General features: G+C 43.9%; 1 protein-coding gene across 1 annotated transcript; it reads right to left on the reverse strand.

Moving 5' to 3' along the window:
• Positions 1–1,959: 1,959 nt before the first annotated feature.
• Positions 1,960–17,119, reverse strand: ankmy1 (ankyrin repeat and MYND domain containing 1). The gene is made up of 17 exons (XM_056276922.1): positions 16,904–17,119; positions 14,783–14,929; positions 14,435–14,629; positions 13,290–13,540; positions 11,525–11,741; positions 10,901–11,077; positions 10,249–10,394; positions 9,365–9,976; positions 9,033–9,219; positions 7,816–7,964; positions 7,528–7,627; positions 7,190–7,297; positions 6,560–6,691; positions 4,429–4,542; positions 3,983–4,086; positions 2,991–3,145; positions 1,960–2,084 (listed from the first exon to the last, which is right to left on the reverse strand). The coding sequence occupies exons 1-17, from the start codon at positions 17,117–17,119 to the stop codon at positions 1,960–1,962; spliced, it is 3,135 nt and encodes a 1,044-aa protein (XP_056132897.1).
• Between the last annotated feature and the right edge of the window lie 1,278 nt (positions 17,120–18,397).

Raw genomic sequence — 18,397 nt, forward strand, 5'->3', positions numbered from 1 at the left:
AGTGCTGGCTTACAGCAACTGCTCAGAGTCTGCTCAAGTTATGGTGTGCAGCATGACGTCACATTTAACTCTAAAAAGAGTGTTGTCAGGCTTGCTAAAACCAAGGAGGATCAGAAGCAAAATTTGTCCCTCATTCTTCTTGGCAGAACAAGCAGTAAATGTGGTGAACAAAATGAGATATCTGGGTCACATCATCAGGGATGAGCTATGTGACGACGATGATGTGCAGCACCAGTGTTGTAAACTGTATGCACAAGCCAACATGCTGGCACGCAAATGTCACACGTTGTTAAAACTGCTCTTCTTAGGGCCTACTGTACCCCCCTCTATACTGCCCACTTGTGGTGCAATTATAGCCAAGCAACAATGAAAAAGCTGCGGGTGGCATATAATGATGCATTTAGCATCTTGCTCAAGCTTCCAAGATGGACAAGTGCAAGTCATGTGTTTGTAACTGGTAATGTTCCCACTTTTCATGCTGTGTTTAGGAATTTTATGTTACAAATTTAAGTGTCGATTAATTGATTCTAATAATGTAATTATAAGGCTCCTAACTGAGCCTACACAAAGTGACACCAGGTACTCCTCTTGGTTCTGGAAACACTGGAACAAATGTCTGTATAGCTTTTAATCACTGTGGACTTGTGAACTGCTGTTTTTAGCTTTATTTTTGTGTTCGACGCCCGAAAAACATAGCCGCATAGAAATCTGAATTTATCCAAGTCTCAGCTGTTGTCTAAATCGTCGAAAAAAAGTTTAAAACTCAGAATCACTCTTATTTCAACCATTATTTTTGAGTTTTTGCAGGATTTTTAACATCATATGAAAGATGGCAAAGGAACTTTGTAAAGTGTGTTTCAACTTGTATAATATGTGGGTTTCACATTTTCTTCCTAATGCAGTGCAGCTTGAAACAATCATGTATCCCATGACCTAAATATAAACTGTACTCACTATATACAACCTGCATCATCTAATCTACAATCCACATATTTGTTTTCATATATTTGAAGGTATTTGCGTAGCCTACATTCACACATAACAACCCTTGCTAACACTATAATAAAGATGACAGACCGTTTCCATTCAATGTTTAACCTAAACTGATTTACCATCCTTCATAGCCGCATAGAAATCTTGCAGCAGATCCACAGACACTCGGGTCTCCCTGCTGAGCTCTCCTCCGGGTTATGGAGGAAAAGCTGCAGGAGTCACCAGCTGACACTAGGTCTAGTTGGTTGATTAAAATATATGAATGCATACTGAAATCATAAAACAGGTGTTGTACCATGACACCTATTTTATATTCTTTTTTTCCCTGTTCGAGAATGCAGTGTGATTGTAAAGCCCTCTTGGACTGAATTGTGACTTAAGGGCTATATAAATAGAATTTTAATTGACTTGTTAACACCTTGACTCACAGTCTGACACCCCCCAGTCTGATGATAACCTAGTCATGTGATTTGTAGCATGGGGTTTCTGTGTAAAAGGTCAGTGTGTGTGTGTATATATGTTTGTCTGAATGACATTTCCTCTTAAATTTACACAGTACTTCATGTTGGGTGTTATTGGGGAAGTGTGACAGCCAGAGAACTATTTTGCCAAGTAGCTGATAGCTAAGTATTTGGGAAAAACATAATTCCCAAAGAAACTAGGTTAAATTGAAGTTTTATTTTAGGATCAACAGGATTAAAAAAAAAAGAGAAGAAGCTTTGGCTGTTTAACTTGTGAGCACAAAAAACATTTTCTTCCACTTAAAAGGGATGTGTCCATGTGTCTTCATGGGTGGGGGGTTAATTTGGGAAACTGATACAATATGCTGTATATACTTTATATCAAATAGTCTGTAAATAATGTACACCACCCCACCCCCCCATTCAGTTAGATATAGTATTAGTATTGTTTGTTTCATTGTGTTGGTCAGATGAAGTTGAACTTATTGGCCATGCAGCAGTGTGGTCAGTTGAAGCTGTAGTTTTCCTTCAGATTGTGGTCTCTTTTGAAGACCTTCTCCACCTTGCTCAAGGGCCCACGTGACCTTTGGGATTTTGACCTGACACTCTGCTGAATGCCGGCCACCCTCGCTAGAGGCAAAGAGAACCGAAGAAAGAGAGAAAGGGGGTTAAAGTTAGACTCTAGGTTGGTTTTATGGATGCTGATTGAGGCTTTGTGGAGCATTAAAGTTCCTGCTAATGCCGGATGGCTTTGTAAAGAAAACCTTTGCTATGCATAAGCTAAGTGATCATCCCAAAATCTCCACAACCTGTTACTGTGTACTGCTCTTTTGCACTGTACTGAGGAAAAAATAAACACATACAGATGTTATTCCATTCATCAACAATACAAAGTCATACACACACACACACACACACACACACACACATCTGTCAATCTGTCCGCTCTTACAGTGTGAGTTGGCAGTATTGCTCTTCCCATCCTTCTCCAGATGCACTGAAGAAGAGGAGCCCCTATCTGAAAGACACACACACATACACACACACATCTCTGTCACTTGACTGTGCCAATGTCATGATAAATAAACTGTAACAAGCTGCTTTATCGACACAACATTAGAATCTATCTGTGAAACGTGATTGGTGTTCTTACTAATACAAGCCTCTCTTGACTACTGTGGTGGTCATACATTAGCTTGGAGACAAAGGTGGATTTTCTTGGGTTTGCATTTTTATTTTTATTTATCATGGCCTGGCAGTCTGTCCAGGGTGTCTCCCCGCCTGCCGCCGTATGACTGCTGGGATAGGCCCCAGCATCCCATGACCCTGAGAGCAGGATAAGCGGTTTGGATAATGGAATGGATGGCTATATCATCACACAATGGTCCAGTTTAAATAAAGGCTGATGAACTGGAACTATCCAGTTAGCAAGCTGAACAGCATGTGATGACTGCTAATGAAAGTACAGGTTTAGGTGGTTTCTTAAACTGGCTAGTGTGTGTTCGACAGGTTGTTAGAAAGCCCACACCAACACACCTGACATCCGGATGCACTCATTTTTGTGTCTTTCATTCCATGCTTTCAGCTTGCAGGTCTTGGAACAGTAGAAGACTTTACGGCAGCGGCTGCAGGCTGTCAGCACCACAGACACAGAGCGACCACATTCGTAGCAGAACTTAAAAACAGGTTTCCTTGGGGAGGAGCACAAAAGAATGCAAATATTAATGCAAACCCTCACACACAGTGGTTCCTGTCAGTTGGTGAGCTGGTAACTGGTTATTTATAATCCCAAGTATCATCTTTTTGTTTCATTAGGTACTCTGGCAGTTGGTTAGCTAGTTCATCAGTATTTTCACTTTTCCAGTTTTTCCAGCTGTGTTTTTAACAGGTAGCAGCTGCAAAGCGGATGCTGTGGGGCTGACCGCGCCAGTGCAGAGTTCTTCCTGAAGATGAGGAAACTTCAGAGAACTGCACTTGATGCCAGTTGCTTTCCCTGTGTATGGAGCCGATAGTTCACAGTGGAGTGTATACGTAGTAAGCACCAGTATTTCTACTGGTACTCTGGATGTGTGTGTGTGTGTGTGTGTGTGCGTGTGTGTGTGTGTGTGTGTGTGTGTGTGTGTGTGTGTGTGTGTGTGTGTGTGTGTGTGTGTGTGTGTACCTGTATGTTGTAGAAACTGGGGGTGAAGATTTGTCACTAGTTTTCTCCTCAACCAGAACCACTCTGGGATGTCGCCCCTTTGATGGGGTGGATCCTGCACCTGTATATACAAAGTTCTCTGAACTGCTAGCACCTGGGTACACACACACACACACACACACACACACACACACACACACACACACACACACACACACACACACACACACACACACACACACACACGGTCCTCTCACAAATGAACAAATACATGCAAAAGCCCAGTTATGACATTCACATATGAAAACGAGGATGAAGTGAACACTGACTGTGAAGTCCAAGGCGTTGCTGTCTTTCCAGCCTCTCTCCCTCCATACAGACAGCCTGCCTCAGCAGGTCCACCAGTTTGCTCAGGAACAGGTGCCGTTCTTTGAACACTTCCCTCTCCCGCAAGTTCAGAGTATGGTAGGGAGTGTGGGCGATATGCAGGTCCTTGAAAGACAGAAAGGTAAAAAAAAAAGATGGATAGGTATTTTAACTGTTTTCTGCTGTTTTTGTAGTAAAACTGCTGCCCCAGCAGCATTTTGTGCTGTAAATATGAAAACTGACCAATCATTATGGACCTTGTCCACATAACTATGCTCTGCTAGTGATTACCTTTGTCCAAAAACATAAGCATGAATGTAGTCTGTATGTGTTTTCTTTTTTTTTTGGACTGGAAAAAAAAAGAGAACTGGAAACGTTAGTATTTATGTGTACATGTTTACATGCATTTCGTGGGTTTAAGTGAATATGCTTAAACATACAGTACACACGCATCTATATGTGCATTACCTGGTTAAAGCTGTGGTGTGCATAGTCGACTGCGGTACCCACAGTGCACCTGTGCCCCTCACCCACCATAACTGGCATCAAGATGTTGGCACCAGCCTTAACTAACATGTCCAACTGCCACACACACACAGATACACACAAAACATAGGTTTTGCAGCACAGTATACATTTAAATTATTCAGAATGATCCAAGCTGAGACCTGAAATGAGAAAATTATTCAGTAACACTATCGGGACCCTGGATCATGAAAGCATGTTACTTCAGTTGTCATGTTAAGACTCACTATTATGATTCCTGTTGGGTACACATTTTTTTAAGGGCTAAAGCCTTTTTCACATATAAAAGGAGTCCTTTCTAGATTTCAAGGCATAACCAGAAACTCTCCCAATGTTTCCCTCTTATGTGAAGTGCTTGGTGGTAAAAAACTGAGAGGAGTAATAGGGACTTTGTGAATTAAACTGAAATTAACAGATGCAAAGGAAGAAAATAATCCAGAATTGTCTGTTTTGCTGGTAAGATGTTGAATAGCAAGGAAAATAAAGAGTGTTTACCATTTTAAAAGTCTAGTGGGATGCAATGCTGTTTTTCTAGAGTATGCATTCAGCATATATAACCATCCATCCATCCGTCCATCCATCATCCAAACCACTTATCCTGCTCTCAGGGTCGCGGGGATGCTGGAGCCTATCCCAGCAGTCATTGGGCAGCAGGCAGGGAGACACCCTGGACAGGCCGCCAGACCATCACAGGGCTAGCTAGCTAGCTATATATATACACTCACCGGCCACTTTATTAGGCACACCTGTCCAACTGCTCGTTAATGCAAATTTCTAATCAGCCAATCACATGGCAGCAACTCAATGCATTTAGGCATGTAGACATGGTCAAGACGATCTGCTGCAGTTCAAACCGATCATCAGAATGGGGAAGAAAGGTGATTTAAGTGACTTTGAACGTGGCATGGTTGTTGGTGCCAGACGGGCTGGTCTGAGTATTTCAGAAACCGCTGATCTACTGGGATTTTCACGCACAACCATCTCTAGGGTTTACAGAGAATGGTCCAAAAAAGAGAAAATATCCAGTGAGCGGCAGTTCTGTGGGCGAAAATGCCTTGTTGATGCCAGAGGTCAGAGGAGAATGGCCAGACTGGTTCGAGCTGATAGAAAGGCAACAGTAACTCAAATAACCACTCATTACAACCGAGGTATGCAGAAGAGCATCTCTGAACGCACAACACGTCGAACCTTGAGGCAGATGGGCTACAGCAGCAGAAGACCACACCGAGTGCCACTCCTGTCAGCTAAGAACAGGAAACTGAGGCTACAATTCGCACAGGCTCACCAAAATTGGACAATAGAAGATTGGAAAAACGTTGCCTGGTCTGATGAGTCTCGATTTCTGCTGCGACATTCGGATGGTAGGGTCAGAATTTGGCGTCAACAACATGAAAGCATGGATCCATCCTGCCTTGTATCAACGGTTCAGGCTGGTGGTGGTGGTGTAATGGTGTGGGGGATATTTTCTTGGCACACTTTGGGCCCCTTAGTACCAATTGAGCATCGTGTCAACGCCACAGCCTACCTGAGTATTGTTGCTGACCATGTCCATCCCTTTATGACCACAGTGTTCCCATCTTCTGATGGCTACTTCCAGCAGGGTAACGCGCCATGTCATAAAGCTCGAATCATCTCAGACTGGTTTCTTGAACATGACAATGAGTTCACTGTACTCAAATGGCCTCCACAGTCACCAGATCTCAATCCAATAGAGCACCTTTGGGATGTGGTGGACCGGGAGATTCACATCATGGATGTGCAGCCGACAAATCTGCAGCAACTGCGTGATGCTATCATGTCAATATGGACCAAACTCTCTGAGGAATGTTTCCAGTACCTTGTTGAATCTATGCCACGAAGGATTAAGGCAGTTCTGAAGGCAAAAGGGGGTCCAACCCGGTACTAGCAAGGTGTACCTAATAAAGTGGCCAGTGAGTGTACATATATATATATATATATATATATATATATATATATATATATAATAATATGTATATTTCCTGATTTAGTTTCATTTACCCATACAGTATGACTCTTAACAAATTTCTGTGACTGTTTGTCTTTTTATACACACCATTTTAGTCCTGTTGCGTGGGCATCCACTTGAGTCGTAGTTGATGTTGGTGAGGGCACAGAGGGAATTGCCCACCCTGCTGCCCAGAGGGAGGTTGGGATCGGCTCCCCCCTTCAGCAGCTCCACCACCGCCTGGACAAGGACAGAGGCAAAGCCAGAACAGAATGAGGCTTTAAATATGTTTTGGTGCGTGTGTTTAAAGCTAGATATATGCTGAAATGTTGGCACAGACAGGAGTATTAACCCTAACATGGATGTTTCTTTTGATGGTGGGGGAAACGGGAGCACCCGAAGAAAACCCACCGCAGATACAGGGAGAACATGCAAATTCCACACAGAGCACGACCTGGGATGACCCCCAAGGTTGGACAACCATGAGGTTCAAACCCAGGACCTTCTTGCTGTGAGGCAACAGCGCTAACCACTGGGCCACCGTGCCGCCCACCGTGCCATCTGTGTATATATTGCAAGCCCCTTTATCCCCCCCTACTGTTTGGTTGAATGTGATGTCATGCTAGCAGACAACATTTCCTGGTCTTGATTCTGTCTTTAAATATTTTTCTAGGGGGTGTGTGGTTGTGTGTAGGTGTGTGTCTGCCTGCGTATGGTGTGTGTGAATGTGTGTGGCACCTGTTCATTGCCACGAGTGATAGCGAGGGAGAGGGGAGAGTGTCCACTCCAGAGGAGGTGTGTGCTTGCTCTGTGGGAAAGAAGGAGGGATACCACCTCACTGGCATGCTGCAATGCAAACACAACCAGCAAACAATAAAACATGAGCAGCAAAGTCATTTAAAATTATTACACTGCACTTTTGTTAGAGGGCCTCATAACGTCACACTGCCATTGTGTGTCCTGGGTTCATTGCCATTCCCTGGATTTATGACTCTTATTTGAATAAGCAGAAGTATACTGTGTGTGACATGGCACCTAACTGAACAGCCACAAAACATCATCTCTCCCTTAACGACCTCGTAGTTGTTGTCTCTCTGGCAGGCCACATGCAGAGCTGTCCTTCCCCCTTCCAAAGGTTCTTGTCTGAGGGGAGACATGTATTCAGAGGCAGGGTCTCTGGACATGGAGGCCATTGTTATGTTATCTGGTGCTGCTTGGTGCTCCACTGGGGTCCGTAGTGGGACCTGCACAAAACAGGGTTATTGTTTTCACAAAACAAAATGTATTTATTTTCATGACATGATACCGTTCCAAGTATCTTTTCAAATCTAACAACACACACACACACACACACACACACACACACACAGACCTTATCCAGTTCATAGATGTCATCCTGGTCATTTGCCTGTGAGTCTGGGTCGGTGATAGCATGCAGCAGCAGCTCTGTGATTCTGGGACCTTCTGGACCCGGCAGGCCTGCTGCGATATGCAAAGGATACAAGCCCTTCCTCTGGAACAAACAAACAAACAAGTGGCTTTTCCCCCCGGTTTTTAAAAACGCTTAGTTGGTAACATGAGTAAGGGACAGGATTTGTGCAATAGGTGAGGTTTCAAGCTGAGACCTGTTCAGGACCCCTGAGATATCAGTGGAATTCACCCAGAAGACAGAAAAACATGAAATAAAACCTTTTAAACAAGACAAATGAAACATCACTCCATCCATTATCCAAACCACTTATCCTACATGGGGTCGTGGGGACGCTGGAGCCCATCCCAGCAGTCACTGGGCGGCAGGCGGGGAGACACCCTGGACAGGCCACCAGTCCATCACAGGGCCCACACACACACATTCACACCTAGGGACAATTTAGTACGGCCGATTCACCTGACCAACATGTCTTTGGACTGTGGGAGGAAACCGGAGCAACTGGAGGAAACCCACACAGACATGGGGAGAACATGCAAACTCCACACAGAGGATGACCTGGGACGACCCCCAAGGTTGGACTACCCCGAGGCTCGAACCCAGGACCTTCTTGCTGTGCCACCCATGAAACATCCTTGGCAATATATTTCATTGTTTTCTTTGGCAACTGGGAAGACAGTGTAAGCAAGCAGATATATGAAAAAGTGTGTACAAAACAAATTCCCACACACACACACACACACTTCCACTTCTTACACATACAGACACGCACACACTGACATGGGCATGCACGCACCAAATGCTGAAGCATTCGCATCAGCCTACAGAACATTCTGTCATCCTATGCTGTGGCTTTGATCGGTCGGTTATGTCGAGGTCAGGGGTCACAGCCATCTGTAAAATGGTTCTGCTGAAGAACTCACTGACACCCCAATAGTTTCAAAATCTTGCCGTCATAATGTTGGCGGGCTATCGTTTCTTGGCCACAAATATAATTCCAGCCAGTGGCCAGAATTTGTTCAAAATTATTTTACAGAATTTTATTTCATTGGATTTATATTAAAAAAAATTGTTTTGTTTTTTTTGGTTACAGTAACTGGTGTTGGACATCGACATTGCCGACAGAAGGCTCTAGAATACTTCTTTCCTGACCTCAGGAGGAAGGGGTATGTCGGTGCGCGCCCCACACTGCAGGAGTCTCCTGACAGCCTCTGTGTGAGCAGCCTTAATAGCCAGGAAGAGGACGGGCATGGGAATGACGGACACGTTGGGGTCCGCTCCCCGATCCAACAGCAGATTCAGAGTGTTCCAAGCAACACAGCGCCTGATCACAGACACACACACACACACACACACACACACACACACACACACACACACACACACACACACACACACACATATACAATTACACAAGAACACACACGAGTTATATCACAAAAGTTGTTTTAGATGAGAACAGAGCAGAACATAAACACACTCACTCAGTTTTCACAACAGCCATCTTGTGTATGGCGCCCCGTGTGTCCATGTGTTGGGCAGCCCCTGCATTGTGTTGCATCACTTCCTGTGTGGCCAGGTTGTGGAAGAGGGACTGCTCCTCTGTTTTTCTCTCTTCCGCCCCAGCTCTCTCCTCCTGCTCCCCTGTTTCCACGTCCCTCTTCTCCTTTTCTCTCTCCTCCTCCCCTTCTATCTCTCTCCCCAGTTTCTCATCCATCGCCTTTTCCTCTCTCTCTGCCTTTCTTTCATCTCCCGCCCTGTCTTCCTTGGCTGTCTCCTCACCTGTTCTCTCGTTCTCTTCATCCTCCACCCTCTCTCTCAACTTACCCCTGCTCTGATCATCCTCCCCTCCTTCTCTTTCTCCCCGCTCAGTTTCCTTGCTTTCTTGTTCTCCTCCTTTTCCACCTTTCTCCTCTCTTGCCTCCTCCTCTGAGTACTTTGTGTCTGTGGTGGTCTCAGGTCCGTCTGGTAGGTCCATGCACATGTGAGTGAGGGAATCGTGGTTTCTGTCATCGGACTCACGGCAGCCGTAACCTGGAATCTGCTTCGCGTGCTCCTCGCTCATCCTGCTCGTCCTCCAGCTGCACGTTTCTGAACTAATATTTGAAACATAATTCTGATATAAAACCGCACTTCTCACTTTTACTTTTTTGACAGACAGTGACAGTTGCAATATTTCAGCTGTGTGGTTGTATTGGGACAAATTAACAGAATATAAGTCAGTCATCAGTTTCCCCTGTGGTATATATACACTTTCCACACTCTATAAAGCATAATCAGTGGTTTGGTAGTCTCACTGGTCATAAGGTTCTGAACACTGGAGATGCCTCAAGCCTCAAAAAATGAAAAAGTCAGGCCTCATCCCTACTTGTCAGCAAGGTGCATTTGGTTCATCTGGTTGCAAAGGGCGGCACCACCGGTCTTAAATCTGTTCTCTGCGTCAACTATGGCTGTAGCAAAGACTGCAGGACCAGAATGAGAACGTTGGGCTGATAACGAATGAGATTTGAGCACCTGATGACAAATCACAAAGACAGACAGAACAGACAAGTCATGGTTGAATATGGCGCTGATTGTTAGTGAGCATCCGATGCTGTGATACCTCAAGAGGAGAATTTGTTCACACTACCACTGCAATTGTGTTCTTTAAAACAAAATATCACCATCCTGTGTCCATAGACAGTATGAAGTTGACACCACATGTACACCTGTTGGCTGAAGACCAAACCTACCAAAAGCTCCTGTGTCTCCTCTACTCAGTGTCACTCTGCTTATGGCTCAAACAAATGACTGCGAGTCCTCACTTTTTCAAAAAGAAAGGCATTAAGTTATATAAATGCAGAATAAGTGGTTCTGTGTTATTTTAATTTACCAGACTTCTCAAATGACCGCCTCAAATGTCTGAACTGTAGCATCTGATGGGCACTTGATTTAACTGACAAGGCCAGTGCTACTGAGGATTTTAGATTATGTGATAGGAATAGAGAGCCTTTTAGTTCTCCGTTAAGTAGAAATCTTACTTGTGTATTGGGCAGTTGTTTAATGGGGCTCGTCTCTGCTACAGTGGTGAGCAAACACTCAGGGGGATAATAAAGGACATGACATACTGCCAAGGCAGACATGCCCTCGCCGTTCAACTTGTCAATATTAGCACCCATGTCCAACAACTGGTGGATCACAGCATTATGGCAGTTCATCTGATAAACAGACAGACAGACAAACAGACAAGGAGACAGACAGTCATGACAAATAAAGACAGGCAGAGAGGCTTAAAGACAGAGGAAGACAACACGTTAACGTCTTTATGCATGCTCAATAATCCAGGTAAGAAAATAACCGATTCAACGTTCTGTGACAACCCATAATGTATTTTGCAAGGGGTAATGTACATTATCTCTTTTTATGCAGCCTTTTCTAATAGAGGTATACAGTTAATTGCAAGACTGGGTGTTTTTTTCTGATAAGGTACAAGTCTGAGCATGCGTGAAAGATATTAAGTATGAAATTTACATCCAATTCAATATGATGCAAAAAATGACAGACAGCTTTGGCTTATGCTTTTTTCTTGGTCCTTGATTTCTGGCCATAAATGAATGAAAAAGTCAAACAAGTGCATAAAGAAAAGAATGAATTTAATGTGTTACTGTGGCAGCGATAAGTGCTGTGTTCCCCCTTGCATCTTCGACGTCAATGTGGACCATGCCAGTACAGACAGCCTGGTAAACAGCCTGCTGGTCCCCCAGTGAGGCTCTTTGGATCAACCACTCAGAGCTGAGCTCTAATGGACCCTTGGGACCGAACCTATCCCTGGTCAGAGACAGAACCGAAGCCACATCCCATCCAGCCCTTGCTGCCTCTAGTCTGGTTAAGGTGAGAAAATACATACGTACAGAGCAGGATAAGTGGTTTAGATAGTGGATGGATTGAATACATACATACAGACATGCTAACACACAGCCACATAAATATTAGGAAAGTGACCCGATTCAAAACTCTTCATGAATTACATGTAAATCTTATCTGACCCAGGTGTGTTAATGTGACGCATTATTCACCTGCTCAAACATTCACACAGACAAGCTGTAATGCAAAAGGTTTACAAAACAAACATCTTCCATAATTCTTCAGTCGGGTTTTTGTTGTCTTGGTTTTCCTTCTCATAAGTCAGTGTGTTTATTGTTGTTATATTTTAATGACTGTCACATCACTATGCTGACATTTTTTTAAACTTTATTATTTATTATTATTATTATTATAAAAAAGGACTATGCAGGGACTTCTTTTGAAGACAATATAAAGTTGTACACATATATCTGTATAAATATTGTCGTTACAAGCAGGTAAAAAAGTACATTCAATAAAACGGAAAACCTTCAATAAAGTCTATGAAAGGACTCCAGGTCAAAGTAAGGTTTTTGTGGGTTTTACATATTTTAGATCAGAGCTTTTCTAAAGGTAGAAAGGACAGCACCTCCCTTAACCACTGCAAAAATGATGGAGCTTTATTCGACTTCCAGTTAAAAAGAGTAAGTCTGCGAGCTTGCAAAGTAGCGAATGCTAGAGCATTTGCCTGCAAAGTTGCGACCTTACCGTTAGGGGGTGGTATGCCAAAGATGGCTGTGTGAAAATCAGGGGTTATGGTCTGTTTACAGATTTGTGAGAATACATTAAATATATGTCCCCAGTAACTGTTGAGAGAAGGGCATGCCCAGAACAAGTGTCCCACCGAGGCTGGACTATGGCTACACCTTGGACAGCCAGGGTCTGCGGTGGGAAAGATTCTGGCTTGTCCCCCGAGTAGTGAAGACAGTGAAGCACCTTAAACTGAATTAACCCATGCCGTAAACACAATGAGGAAGTGTGTATACGAGTTAAGCTGTCCCGCCACGCCTCTTCAGAACGCTCTACACCCAAATCTCTCCCCCATGCAGTTTCTGTTTTGTCCCAGGATATCTGTTTACGTACTATGCTGACATTTCATGACTATAATGGTGTTCAGATTCTGTGTTCTCAAAGTTTTTGGTTTTTCTTTCTTTTTTTTATGCATGACTTTCAACATACCAGGTGTCGCTAGTTAAACTGTTAAATATACTGTAATAGAATTATTTGGCTCATTTTTACTTTAAAATGTAACGAGATCTACAGCAGCAAAGCGTGCATCGCACACTTGATCTTATGACTTTCTTAATCACAATGATTCATCTCATTTACTTGAGGGACAACTGTGTAATTGTGTGTATGAGACCAAGCATACATATTGTGCACATCCAGCTGCCTGACAGTCCGTTTGTGTTACATGGTGTTTGAGCGTGGCTTTGCCGTCATGCATGTCTGCTGTCTACTGTCAGTTTACTTGTCTGTCTGACCTGGTTGTGTTTGTGAGCTCGTCCATCTGTCTGCGGGTCCTACCTGTGTGTGTGGATGTGGGCCTGCATTCGAGCCTGCAGGGTAGAGACGCCAGCTGAGTTGCAACCTGGATTCAGGCTGTTGCCTGTTTCCCACAGCTCACCGTGGAAGTGTTTATCCAACTCTCTGCGGAGACCAGGGGGGACGGGCAGGTGGTCACTGTCTGTGGAGTAACGCCCTATGTCGGGGGGGAGAATAAAACGCTCATCGGACAGCAGATCTTTGTAGGGGCTCAGCAAAGGGTCAGTGTCCACCTGGGAGAGATGAAGAAGGGATATGGGGGTGGGAGGCTTTGGTTGATTAACTGTTACGTTGATCAATTAAATGCTTTTTACAAGTGACTGACAGCATGACTGACTTAACTGATTTTAAAACTACTAGAGTACACGTCCACTGTGTGCATTAAGGATCTTTGGCTTTGCAAACGCCAAGTCACAGTAGAAACAAAAACGTTATTCTTGACCACCATTGTGCTGGCTAATAAAACATTACTAGTTATTTTTTTATGCTCCATCCATAAATGTGTACTGTCCAATGCTCCATCTAAAATGTGTGCATTCTATTTGGAATCAGTAAGGAGAAAACTTGAGTATAAAAAGGAGTGTATACAATATACATATCCTTTGGAGGGTCCATACATTTACCTTTAATATGTTCAAAGTAAACTCAAGCAGGTAATGTAATTGCTTATGACAGGGGTAGCTCACCTCAGAGTCTGGACTGGACGGTGACTGTAGACTGCTAGGCTGACAGAACAGCGAGAGGAGAGGAGAAAAAGATAACCAATCCCTCCTGCATTATAAAGTCGTGACTGACTTATTCAGCTTGTGTTTAGTTTGACTGTACTGACACTAAATGTCCAAAAGAGTTGCAGGAGAATGACATTTTTAAATGCCCTCAATAATGAGCACAATGATTTGTTGTTCTCTGGTAGTGAAAGAACATTGAATTGCAGGAAATAAAAAGCAAAAACACAAAACTCCACAACCAATATATCAAAGTCGACACGTTTTAGATGGGAGGACCTATCAGTGGTGTTGAAATACTGTTCATGCTATATGACATTTATTTTTTGGATTTACAACCACTTAACAAATAAACAAACGAAACTGCTAAGTAGCAGCAATGAGGTAATAGTGTGTCTGTACCTGAGATTGGGTGTGTTTTGTGTCCGTGGGGCCAGTATAGGCAGCGTATTCAGGGAAGTTGTTGAGACAGAAGCCATCCTCTAAGAAGGTACAGAGCTTTATCAAGCGCTCCCCGTGCCACAAGCCCACATCCTGGCGACCATCCGGATAACTCAGCACACCTGGACCAAACCTCTGGTCTGCATGGTACAAACCCTGGAGAGGAGCGGAGGTTCATTGACTGACTTCACTGCCATCTAAAATAGTCAAGGAGCCTGTGAGACTGCAGCATCCATCCCACACACCCATTCGTCACTACATCCGTCCACCCATTTATCTACCGTCCATCTATCCAGTGATGTATTTTACCTGGAAAGTGGCGCCATCGGAGAACAGCTGCATTCCATAGCCTTCCTTACGGTTGAGGTAAAACTTGCCAATAAACTTGTGGCCTGTGGACCAGCAGTACACTCCCTCCCCATGCCTGTAGTCTTTATAAAAGGAACCCTCATAGTACTACACACAGAGGGGGAGAGCAAAGGCATAAGAGGAGAAAAATATTCACAATACATGCACTCCCTTAAGTCAACCGCTAAATTCAAGCAAAGAAAAAGATGTTGGCGAACATTAACCAGTCGACTAAAGGGTCCGACCCGCCAGCCAGCCAGCCAGTGGCCAAGCGTGTCTACTTATCCATGCACGCTACAATAGAAAGAATTGAATAGAATAGAGAAGCAGACAAAGCAAGAGAGACAAGATTGAGATGGTTTGGACATGTGTGGAGGAGAGATGCTGGGTATACTGGGGGGAGGATGCTGAATATGGAGCTGCCAGGGAAGAGGAGAAGAGGAAGGCCAAAGAGGAGGTTTATGGATGTGGTGAGGGAGGACATGCAGGTGGCTGGTGTGACAGAGGAAGATGCAGAGGACAGGAAGAGATGGAAACGGATGATCCGCTGTGGCGCCCCCTAACGGGAGCAGCCGGAAGTAGTAGTATTAGAACAGAATAGAGAAGACAACGGTTCCAACGAAGCATGGAAACGGGTTACTTTATGTTACAGTTCCGTTTCGCAGACGCGACTTGTGTCCAAAGCGACGCACATCTGAGAGTCAATACGACACAAGCGAGGATCCAGTCAGGAGGCGACAACGCCAGAACCAAAATAAAACCCAGGTCCAGGCCCGAGAGGACACAGGTGTCAACAGGCAGTGCACAACGTTACAAGTGTAAGCGATTATTTTCTTGCCCGGTGCGGGATTCGATACGGAGTGTACTGCACTACAAGGCGACGTCACTAACCGCTCGGCTAAAGGGCCAGGTCTTCTTAATAGTTTACAATAACAACAACAACAACAACAACAATAATAATAATGTAAACTACTAATAAGACACGTTAGCCCCTAGCTAACGGGTTGGACCCTTTAGCCGAGCGGTTAGTGACGTCGCCTTGCGGTGCAGTACACACCGCATCGAATCCCGCACCGGGCAAGAAAACAACCGGTTGCAATAATGTAACGTTTTGTAGGTCCTTTAATAACATCACACGCGTTTCGTTGTTTCCGGTGATTACTGTAAGACACATGACTAATCAAAACTGCTCGGTGAAAGTGTATTCAGACTCTCTGGTGTTGTTATAGGGGGGGCCTCGTGAATTATTGTGCCCCGGGCCCCAGATTGGTTTAATCCGTCCCTGAGTGCACAACATTGTTGGTGTCGCTGTTGGGATTAGACTAGAACAGTGGTTCTCAACCTTTTTGGGGTCCTGGACCCCCTGCGTATTTTTGATCTACCCTGAGGACCCCTCCACCTGATCTTGGGGGAGGGGGGTTGCAATTTGATAGAAACAGTAGAAACTGCATTTTAAATTGCATTATAGCATTTATTCACTCTTTGGGGCAAAAATAAGAGCTTTCAGTTGTAATTTAGATATAGTTAACAAAACAGAATTCTTATGCAGTAACTTTCAGATATATGTAACAACACAGAATATGTATTCAGTAACTTTCAGATATATGTAACAAAACAGAATATGTATTCAGTAACTCAGATATATGTAACAAAACAGAATATGTATTCAGTAACTTTCAGATATGTGTAACAACAGAATTCTTATGCAGTAACTTTTAACAATGCAAACGGGAGCAAGATCTCTTATTAAAATACAATAAATTACACTTGTGAAACAGATGTAATTAGAGAAAAAAGTCCTGCTACCCTTTATAGTTTAGGTAGATAAAGGTCTTAGTCACATTTGAGTAAAATAATCCTATTTCTATAAATGTCATAGGATCTTTTTTTTTAAAGATATTTTATTTTCACGGACCCCTTGCAATTACACCACGGACCACTAGGGGTCCGCGGACCCGCGGTTGAGAACCACTGGACTAGACGACACCAGAGTAGAGCTTTATTTCCCAACCGAGGCCAATTCAGAAAGAGTTGGCTGGGTTCGGCCTCTAGTGAAGGCGGTGATTTCTACCCGGGCTTTACCTCCCCGTTCGCCCAGCGGAACGTCCCGGCGCCGTGTTTCAGCCCGCCGCCGAAGGCTCCTTCGTATCGGGACCCGTCGGGCCACCGCTGAGCGCCGGTACCGCACTTCGCCTCGCCACCCGCCGGGGGCCCCGCGTAGCCGATGCGTCTCCCCGCTTCCCGCCGCCCACCTAGCGACGCCGCCGGGGCCGTCTGGGCACCCGGACAGGTCGCCATCGTTTTAAACCCGTGTGCCTCCACCCGTGTGACTCCACCCGTGTGCCTCCACCCGTACGGTCACAGCAGCGGCTAGCTGAACGGAACCTCCATTAAACGGCCCTTTATAGCCCGAATCAAGCGGCGGCGTCAAAGTTGCGGGTAGTTAAGTTACCTGTTGTCTTGACAACGGGCGAGAGTCCGGCAGATCCTCGGCGCATGCGCAGACTGAACGGAATAGACCAGTAGGGTGAAATCTACTTATATTTTCGTAGTGTGTGTGTGTGTGTGTGTGTGTGTGTGTGTGTGTGTGTGTGTGTGTGTGTGTGTGTGTGTGTGTGTGTGTTAGTTAGTGTAGATAGCGGGACCGAAAACTAAAGCACTTATGATCCTAATTCTTTTTGGAGGTGGTAGGCATTGTCTCAGAGAGTAAGGGAAACATCCCAGAAAATTAAAATTATGCATAATTATGCAAAAATATGAAAATATGCATTTTTCTAAGAAATGCCTAAAAACCACTTTTTTCGGCATTTCAGATGATTCTGAGCATCTTTGATTTTTTTCACCTACATAAAAAAAAATTTGTGGTACTTCGAAATGTTTTGGCATTATGCAAAATAATATGCATAAAAAATAATATGGCACTTATGATCCTCATTTTTTTTGGAGGTGGTAGGTATTGTTCCAGAGAGGACCAGAAAAATAGCAGAACATTAAAATAATTAGAATAATTATGCATAATTATGCAAAATAATATGCATTTTTGCAAAAATGCACTTATGATCCTAATTCTTTTTGGAGGTGGTAGGTATTGTCTCAGAGAGTAAGGGAAAAATCCCAGAAAATTAATAATTATGCATAAATATGCAAAATATGCATTTTTCTAAAAAATGGCCCTATGGTGTCTCCCCGCCTGTCGCCCAGTGACTGCTGGGATGGGCTCCAGCACCCCCCGCCACCCTGAGAGCAGGATAAGCGGTTCGGATAACGGATGGATGAATAGTATAATAATAATAAGAACAATAATAATAATGTACACTATTAACTATTTTAGTGGCTCAGTTATAACATTTGAATTACTCTCAATGTTCTATATTTCTATTGATCAAGGAATGAATAAAGCACTGATGTCTCTTATCGTGCATCTATGTAAAAATGTTAAACTCTCAGAGGAACTTTTCAACCTTACATTTTATCATAGATAGATAGATAGATAGATAGATAGATAGATAGATAGATAGATAGATAGATAGATAGATAGATAGATAGATAGATAGATAGATAGATAAGGTTGTGTGT

The sequence above is a fragment of the Lampris incognitus genome, chromosome 3 (assembly GCF_029633865.1).
Source record: "Lampris incognitus isolate fLamInc1 chromosome 3, fLamInc1.hap2, whole genome shotgun sequence".
Taxonomy (NCBI): domain Eukaryota; kingdom Metazoa; phylum Chordata; class Actinopteri; order Lampriformes; family Lampridae; genus Lampris; species Lampris incognitus.

Coding starts and splice junctions, on each gene's coding strand:
- ankmy1 (XM_056276922.1), bottom strand. CDS start 17,119: ATGGCGACCTGTCCGGGTGCCCAGACGGCCCCGGCGGCGTCGCTAGGT. Junction 14,630..14,782: donor CCGATGGCGCCACTTTCCAG/GTAAAATACATC, acceptor GCTCCTCTCCAG/GGTTTGTACCATGCAGACCA. Junction 6,692..7,189: donor TCACTCGTGGCAATGAACAG/GTGCCACACACA, acceptor GTCCTTGTCCAG/GCGGTGGTGGAGCTGCTGAA.